Source organism: Mytilus edulis, chromosome 1 (genome assembly GCF_963676685.1).
Source record: "Mytilus edulis chromosome 1, xbMytEdul2.2, whole genome shotgun sequence".
Lineage (NCBI taxonomy): Eukaryota > Metazoa > Mollusca > Bivalvia > Mytilida > Mytilidae > Mytilus > Mytilus edulis.
Genome location: NC_092344.1, coordinates 33,518,322 through 33,528,271, shown reverse-complemented (window position 1 = coordinate 33,528,271; position 9,950 = coordinate 33,518,322). Strand labels below are relative to the sequence as shown.

The window sequence follows — 9,950 nt, the reverse complement described above, 5'->3', positions numbered from 1 at the left end:
CATCGAGGACCAAAAGATCAAAAAGGTTGTGCCAAAAACGGCAAGGGTTTTCTGTTAAGTTACCAGAAAATCCCTATAATTTAGAGTAATTTATACTTTTGCAAACAGTAAATTTAATAAAATGAATATACAAAAGATGTACATGATAAAGCTGAAGTATTAACTAATTACAGGAAACAACTGAAATACATTTACATAACCAGACATTTGAAACACAAAAGTAGACACATCAGAATACGTTTAAACCTCTACGCCAAGTGACGTCCTATTTGAAACTGAAAAATGACGAAAAAATGACGTCATTTGAATTAGTAAAACAGAGCATCAAAAAATGAAAAATGACGTCACATAAGAATGAATAAGATAGAATTAGGATTAATTTAAGATTATATATTTGAACTAAATACTGATATTGCATTTAATAACAAAGCACATTTTAATTCTTATTAATATAAAACTGTATAGCCGTAGGGAAGGGTGATACTTATCATTAGGGGGTTAAAAATGTTGGTTTAATTAATCCAACAACAGTAGGAAAATTGATATAACCTACATAAATGCATCAATTATACAATTACTCTGAAAATGTTCTATTCACGAGCTTAAACTTGCATACCAAATATCAGACCTATTGGTCAAAAGATACGGAAAAGGTTTTTGAAATGGACAATGTCTGATAAGTCTGAGTAAAGTCCGATGATCACAAAAAAAATTGCAGCAGTTTCTTTTCTGTTCATCAGGGCAAACTTGCATACCAAATATCAGACCAATCCATCAAAGGACTACAAAGAAGAATCATGCACGGAAACGGTTTGTTTGTCAATAAAAAGACAAAGTTTGATATTTGGCCAGAAAAAAACAAGAATCACGACGCAAATGCAATATATTCTTCTGTTCATTGAGAAATCTTCCATACCAAATTTACCAATCGCCAAAGGATTTCAGAGGAGAAACACAGAAAGGGATGGCGGACAGACGCATGTTATTGCCTATTAGATCAATAAAATACTGGGACAATAAAAAAAAACAATCCCTTTGCCTCGCCTTACGTGACTTTGATCCAGGCGAGACAAAATCATAAAACAGGAATTTAATCCTCCATTTTACACAAAGAATTGGGGATTTGACTTTTACAGACTTACGAAGATGTCTCGCCTTCATATGGACGTGGACACAGATGTAAACCTATCAGAAATCCAAAACTGGATCATTAAATGCATCAAAATAAGAAAACTTGACCAAAGTAAATGGATTGTGAGAATGAGGTCATTATCAGTTGACACCTGTTAAACTGCGACATGTACACCTTACAAGGAATTAACACACCAAATATTATTGACCTACCATACCTAATTACTGAGAAACTGACTTATTCACGGACACTTGATCCTGGTCACTGGACGGTGACAATGACCTTAAGGTCAGTACCTTACAACAAATTCGCAAACTACATATTATGGACCTATCATATCTAGTTACTAAGAGTCTAACCTTACCACGAAAACTTGACCCTGGTCACCGACAATGAGGTCAAACTGACCTAGTCGACACATGTTAGACAGACATGTACACCTTATGACAAATTCATACAGCAAATATTGACCTACCATACCTAGTTACTCCCGATAAAACTGACATAATCACAAAAACTTGATTGTGAGGTCAAGGTCAGTTGACATATGTCAGACTGACATGTACACCTAACAATGAATATCACACTCCAAATATTATTGGCCTACCATACCTTGTTACTGAGAAACTGACCTAATCATGATAACTTGACTCTGGTCACTGGACCATGACAATGAAGTGAAGGTCAGCCGATATGTGACCGACTGACAATCTTATTCCTTAAGTTACATTGGCACCAAATTTGGTGGTCCCAGGTCAAAAATTTCGTGAGATATATGCATTTAAACCAGAGGCTCAAGCGAGCCTGGTTAAAGAAGTAGTTAGTATGTTTTTCTTATAGGGTTCAATGTTAAACTATATTTGGCCATGGAATCCATGTTGGATTTGCAGTTGCCATAAAAATCATAACATTGTCAAATTCAAGACCATCATTTGATCATTCCTGCATAAAGTAGATTCATTGTACCATACGGATGTTCAAAGAGAGCAGTTCACATGTTTTCCCTTATGGTTCTTTGTTAAACTGTCTCGGCCTGTGGCGACCATCTTGGTTCTCCAATCAGCACCGAATTCATTAAAATTATTAAGGACTATTATCTGATCATTTATCCATAAACTGAAATCGATATGTCAAAGTTTCTTTGTAAAAATTGTTTGTACATTTTTTTTCCTATATGGTTTTTTGTAAAATTGTATTTGACCATGGAAGCCCTCTTGGATTTACAGTCGACACCAAAATCATAAAATTTATCAAGAACCTTCATTTGATCATTCATGCATATATTGGATTCATTTTGTAATATGGTTTCTAAACCAGAGGCTCTAGAGAGCATGTAATCGTTCACTTGGTTTAAAAGAAAACGGTTTTCTCAGTAGAAATAGTTTGCATTTTTTCCCATAGGGTTCAATGCTCAACTATGTTCGACAGTGGCGGCCATCTTAGATTTCCGATCGGCACTAAATTCATACATCTTTACATCTCCAACGCTTGATTAAACATCTCCAGCGCTTGATTTAACATCTCCAGCGCTATCTTTATATCTTTAGCGCTTGATTTTACATCTTCAGCGCTGAACTTTACATGTCCAGCGCTTGACTTTACATCTCCAGCGCTTGACTTTACATCTCCAGCGCTAGACTTTACATCTTCAGCGCTAGACTTTACATCTCCAGCGCTTGACTTTACATCTCCAGCGCTTGACTTTACATCTCCAGCGCTTGACTTTACGTATCCAGCGCCAGACTTTACATCTCCAGCGCTTGATTTTACATCTCCAGCGCTTGACTTTAGATCTCCAGCGCTAGACTTTACATCTCCGGCGCTAGACTTTACATCTCCAACGCTTGATTTTGCATCTCTAGCGCTTGACTTTACATCTTCAGCGCCAGACTTTACATCTCCAGCGCTTGATTTTACATCTTCAGCGCTAGACTTTACATCTCAAGCGCTGGATTTTACATCTGCAGCGCTTGACTTTACATCTCCAGCGCTAGACTTTGCATATTTCCAGCGCTAGATTTTACACATCTCCAGCGCTAGACTTTACATTCCCAGCGCTAGACTTTACATCTTCAGCGCTTGACTTTACATCTCCAGCGCTAGACTTTAGATCTCCAGCGCTTGACTTTACATCTCCAGCGCTAGACTTTACATCTTCAGCGCTGGACTTTACATCTCCAGCGCTAGACTTTACATCTCTAGCGCTAGACTTTACATCTCCAGCACTAGACTTTACACATCTTCAGCGCAGAACTTTAAAAGACACTTTATAATATGTGTGAGACCAACAGGGCTCCGTACATTGTTAATGAGATCCAACTTAGGAAGTAAACTACACAAATTATTGTGTACTATTTTCAAATTCTTTTTGTTACTCTGATCTTGACCTGGCTTTTGCTCAATTCAAGCAACCAGTAATAAAAACTGTATAATACTACTGAGGATAAAAACATTTTTTATGATTATAGGGAGGATTATGTTGTGAATAATATTATAGTTTACAAATTTACAGATTAATGTTAAAAATATTGATCAGTCAAAACTATCAAAACTTATAATGAATATAAAGTGAAACATAAGCACATGATGTACACTTTGGACAGATCGTTGAAACCGAAATCTGACGTATACATTGATTAACAGGACACTCAAAAATAGACGAGATAAAGTACAAATCAAAACATACATGAACATGTACATAACATATATACAAAAGGGAAACATAAATAAATAATAGATGTTGACGATAACAGATATCACATATCTTGTGATACTGTAATACAATTGAACAAATTATCAAGGTCTGTGTTCATGCAATAATCTTTGTTTTTGAATACAAAGATGTGTGGCAGTAATTGTAATGTGAAATGTAGAAAACAAAATAAAACAAAAGCAAAATAAATAAGCAAAAGAAGGATAACACTTGGCCTGAATTTCAGACAAAAATTGAATAAATAGCAGTAAAATTGACTAGACTTATCTATAGAATATGCTTGACAGAAGTTTGTAAGCTGGACTTAATTTTCAATTTTCGAAGTATGGAGGTATAATAACGTGAACAGGAATTTAATAGGGCGTTTTTTTTTTATTTTATAAAAAACAGCTTTCATTTATAATGTTCTTTTATTGTGATTAAATTCGTCATTAATTAAAGGATTGTGTAGGCCGGACACGCGTTTTGTCTACAAAAGACTCATCAGTGACGCTAAAAAAAAGTACAATAGGCCAAATAAAGAACGAAGATGGAGAGCAATGGGAAAATTATGCACAACGATATATAAGTACTTCACGAAATATTTGCTTTCAATAAGATATCGATTCATATGAATTATCTGTATTAGTACCGTTGCTTATTAAATCAGTTGTCTTGTCAACACTACGATTAATTTAAAAAAAAAAATAATGATTTATTTTTTATATCTAAATGAGATGTTTTAACTTTATTCTGAAAAAACCGTATTTTTGTTTCGTTTAGCACTAGATTGTTATATAGGGAGTAGTCATGACTACACAGGAACACACAGCAAAACAGTTTCTAACAGAGAATGTCAAGGATGGAACACAAACTACCCACATACCGTCAACGAAAAGCCAGTGAATCAAGATGACCACTCCACAAATTACTGTCGTGCCACGTCATCCGATGGCCTGTTATGGTGTTACACAACAGACAACGAATATCGATGGGAATACTGTCCGATTATTCCATGTAAGTAGTTTGAATATACATGTTTCAATATGCTATACGATTATAAATTACTTTTTTTTTCGAATATAAACAGTATCTTATGTCTCACACAAATGAAGATATGATTGCCAAAAAAGCAACTAACAAATGGATATAATATACTATATGAAATCCTACACATTTCTGAGTGACTATTCATCTTTGAATTATTGCAAAAGAAGGTAGCCAATGATCGATTCTTATAAATCGATTAAAAATAGATAAATGAAGTTAACACAAAACTCTAAAAGTAGCTACACCGGTTGAATAACTCCTACTATGCACCACCCACTATGAAAATCCATAGTCAGCCATAGTGTCACAATCCGGACCAGGACATAAATGAAATGACAGAGCAGACAACTTTACTGGTACCAAACGATCTAAGACATCGAACACATGTCGGTAGTGAGTTGAGAAACCGACACATCCTATCCGTCAACTATTTCATTATGGTGACCGTAGAACTATATCATTGGTTTATCACATGGATTTCATATCAAACTAAAATAAGCAGAGAATTTTAAATCGAACTTGTATATTACATGAAAGTCGCTTGACCATGAACTAACGAGCAGGGCCTGACATGATAGAAATACAACATAATAAAAATATCATTGTGATATATCACAAGTAGTTCCTATAAAAATGACTTTATATCATATTAAAAAAGTTGTGGACGGCGTAAATACGACGACGCCGTTGCAAACGCCACCGATTATTCTTGCCTCACGCGACTTTCAACGCAGGTGAAACAAAATATGAAAGGTTTTGATCAATCTGCAAAATTGAAAAGATTGTGTTTGGAGATTTTTAAGAATCCTCATCTGATGGACAACGTTGGAAAAATATATACCTCATCACAATATTTCCAAAGGGCCATCGCTTACTTTGGAAGATCGGTGGTAAGAAATTAAAAAAAGATAGCCTTTATACAAGATATATTGACACAAAGAAGTATACCAACATTGGACTTCGTCCGCTGTCAATATACTTCTTTCAGGTCAATATATCATTGTTTTGACCTCATACAGGCAATTATTGTATCTAGAAAACACGATTAGAAACAGTACCACTCACTGACAGGTCTTCATGAAAACGTGTTTTATAACATTCGAATGCCTGTTTACTTAATACAGGTACGAGTTATGATTTAAAATAATTGATGCAAGCTACACTTTATTGTAGTTTTAACATGGGTAGGCATTATATTCGTGATTATTTTTGCCCGAGCGATAATGAGGGCTAAAATAACACAAATATAATGCCTGCCCATGTTTAAACTACAATAAGGTATATCTTGCATCAATTATTTCGATTCTAATTAGGACAATTAAGGTTATTTCTATGTCCGATGTGTATAAGGGTAAAGCGATTGTGTAGGCTCTTCCATAAACCTCCCTTTTTTGTTTGTGAGGGAGCACACAGCTGGCACTGTGATTTTTCAGAGGGATGAGTTTTTGAACAGCCAGCATGAACGGTTGTCTTATCTAGGTCAAATATGTCAATTTCGGAATGCAACACATTACAGTCATAATAAATCAATTAGTAACAACATGTGCATCATTTAAGAGTTTGGAAGTGTTTTACTTTAATGCAATATATTAAATGCATGCCAATTTGATAAATTCATTATTCTGCAGTAGTCAAAATACGCATGTGCAAAAAAATATTATTGGATTAAAGCATGAGTTTATTCATCAAGCGAAAGAAGCACGTCTTATTAGAATAAACCATAATTTCAACTGTTTTCCGATCACATTTAGAAATGGAACAGTGCTGCAATAATGTCGCTGATATCTAATATATCTTAAAGTTGTACGGTTCTGGACAGAATATAAGTAAACATGTTTCGACTTTGCTGTTTATATCTATATCTAGATTTCCGTTACATTTTTAAAGATTTATTTGAAATTATGTTTTATTTGAAGACGACACTTAAATTATAAATGTTAAATATATTCATTTCAATAGGTTTTGCATGTGGTGTTTTTGAGTCACCGCCATCTGAACTTCCAAATACAACTTCGGCTGTTTCTATTACCAATGTTGTATTGGTAACATTTCAGTGTTTGTCAGTTACACTTGGAAAGTCTGTTGAACACTGTCCAGTGTCCTCATGTGGAAGCGATGACCAGTGGTCTTCGATGTATAATATCTCATGTACAAGTTAGTATCAGTATTTTAAAGAACACATAGATATCAAGTTTGAAATCTATAAAGTAATTAAATTGCTAACGCATGGATAACATATGATTGCAAAATATTATGTCAATGTTCATCATATACACACTACCGAAAATTAGAGCGGCACACATTTATATTAAAGTGGCTTTGGTCAGGTTACACCATACGGTTATATACTAGTTGGTTAAAACATGTGCTTTTATGAAATACGTCAGATTATCAACTTTTACATAAAGGGAACAAATGAAATAAATTCTTCTAAAATATTCTTGTAATTTTAAATCTTCCAATAATTCCTATCAAATAAAACGAATTTTCAAGACATATAATCAGCTCATTTTAATATGAGCACAACATAAATATCATCTTGTTTATATTAGGTGAAGACTGTTACACAAAAAGCACTGAATACGTTGGGAAAGTGCACTGCACTGTGTCTGGTATAACGTGTCAACATTGGAACACGGATATACATCATCAATCTAACTACCGTCCCACAGATCCGACAGATTTGGCATCTAACTATTGCAGAGATCCATCATCGGATGGCCGTCCATGGTGCTATACAACACACCCAGATGTGAGATGGGAATTCTGCCCCGTTCCACGCTGCACGGAATGAGGAATGGTTTTATGAAATTAGAGAAAATACTTAAATTGAATTGATTCTACAGGTCTAGATTGATTTTGTTTGTTTTGTGTGAGGATCGATAGACTTACTGATGTCTCAATTTTGTTATTTTTTTAAATAAAGGTAACAGGACACTTTGGACATGTCTGGCGTAAAATTTTTTAAGTCCGGTTTCTTTTGATGGAGATTTATATGTAATAAGTTAATCATAACTGCTCTTTTAATGGAGACTAATAACACCAATGCAACGTCTTTTTTTGAAAAAAAAATATAGCACAAAATGAAATAGAAGCAGTTCAAACTTGAAATGTAAAACAATAGTAAAATCTTATTTACATTCTTTTAAACATACAATTAATTCATTCCTAAGGGAAAAGCAAGAAATAGTTTTGAAACTAATGTTTACACGAGAGAGACTGCTATGAGCTTCTAATTGTACTTATGTAGAAGGTTTTTTAATATAAATATTCATAATGTTATACGGATTAATGTTTATATCATTTGATTTTTTTTTATCATATTTCATTGATAATTGTGACATTTGTTAATAGGATAAAAGAAATACCAGTTCTTATCCCGTCCTCGTTGACAATTAGAAGTATATAATAATTTGATTTGGCTAGGACTTAGTAGTTATCTTAATTCTGAAAAATATGCATTTCTAAATTTTCTATGTTGTATCATGTGTACTATTATTTGTCTGTTTGTCTTTTTCTTTGTTATAAGTCATGGCGTTGTCAGTTTAATTTCGTTGTACGAGTTTGGGTGTCCCTCTGTTATCTTTAACCCCTCTTTTGTGGTTAAAAAATACAGTCCTGTTTTTTGCAATCAAATTTCTTATTATCATTTATCTTCACAGTTAAGTATAGTGCCATTTTTGTCAAGCCTTCGACTTATGTCGTAAAAGCGAGACAAAGTAATCCTGCATTCCGCCGTCTTCGTCACCAGTGTCGTCTTCGTCGTCAGCGTCGTCTTCGTCGTCGTCGGCGGTATCCACAAATATTCACTCTGTGGTTAAAGTTTTTGAAATTTTAATAACTTTCTTAAATTAACCTGATCACAAGATAGTATCCAGAAGTTAATTTTGTAAAAAAACGAATTCCGATTTTTTCGTATTTTACTTATAAATGGACTTAGTTTTCCTGCCAGGATACATAACATACACAGTCAGTCTGCAGTTTATTAGATGCATAGATTTAAACTATCCTGGATTTGTAACAAACTTGAACAAAAGCTTGTTTATGATCAAAAGCTAGTATCTAGAGAAAAAAAAATGACAAGCAAAAAAAAATAACAAACAAAAAACATTTTCTTTACATTTTGAAAAAAAGTTAAATATTAAAATAGAAAATTGATATTTCTATGTCCGCCATTCTGGATATTACCGGAAGTAAAATTTTTAAAGAGATATGTCTTATACATTGTATCCATGAGAAGCACAAAAGAAAGGTTCGTGCCCAATGTAATGATAGTAGCAATATATGAAAACACATTTCAATTACTCTCCCTAAAAATAAGTTTATTCTAGTACTATATCTGCCATGTTGGATTTTACCGGACGTAGGGTTTTTGAAGACATCTTATCTTTATCATATATCCAAAAGTAGTATATAACAAAGGTTGGTACCAAATATTATGTTAGTAGAATGATAATAACACCTTTCACATACTAGCCTTCCATATAGGGCTGATTTAAGAATAATGTCCGCCATTTTGGATTTTACCGGAAGTGAGACATTTTTTTCAAATGCCTCCCTATCTGAAATAAAAGAGTAATAGTTGAGTTAGGTCTATGTCAAATTTCATGCTTGTAGCAGGATGAGCACAATTCGTCTGAAATATGCTTGTAGCCGCCGTACTACAAGTAGGAATCTTAGCTAGTTATAAAACCAGGTTTAATACACCATTTTCTACATAAGAAAATGCATGTACCAAGTCGAGAATGTGACATTTGTTTTCCATTCGTTTGATGTGTTTGAGCTTTTGATTTTTTCATTTGATAAGGAACTTTCCGATTTGAATTTTCCTTGGAATTCTATATTTTTTTTATTTTACTTTTTACAATATAGGCGAGAGATAACAAATGGATATTCAAAATCATATGTCGAAAACAAACTGACAAAGCCATGACAAAAATTAAAAAAAAATGATCAAAAGACGAACAACAGTATACAAACACAACATAGAAAACTAAAGACTTAGCAACACCAATCCCACCAAGAAGTGATCTCAGTTACTCTGGAAGGATTAGCATATACATATGACATCCATGC

At 33.8% G+C, this 9,950-nt stretch overlaps 2 protein-coding genes across 2 annotated transcripts in view; both read left to right on the top strand.

Annotated features, from left to right (window-relative positions):
* Positions 1-1,146: 1,146 nt before the first annotated feature.
* On the top strand, positions 1,147-3,149 carry LOC139511859 (cuticle protein 16.5-like). The gene is made up of 2 exons (XM_071299030.1): positions 1,147-1,243; positions 2,680-3,149. Exons 1-2 carry the CDS (start codon positions 1,147-1,149, stop codon positions 3,147-3,149), a joined length of 567 nt encoding a protein of 188 aa, XP_071155131.1.
* An 824-nt stretch (positions 3,150-3,973) lies between these two features.
* Positions 3,974-9,950, top strand: part of LOC139511793 (apolipoprotein(a)-like) — a 74,514-nt gene continuing 68,537 nt past the window's right edge. Inside the window, exons 1-3 of the mRNA XM_071298904.1 lie at positions 3,974-3,983; positions 4,608-4,841; positions 6,834-7,028. Of these exons, the coding sequence (XP_071155005.1) occupies positions 3,974-3,983; positions 4,608-4,841; positions 6,834-7,028 (439 nt within the window). The remainder of the gene's footprint in view (positions 3,984-4,607; positions 4,842-6,833; positions 7,029-9,950) is intronic.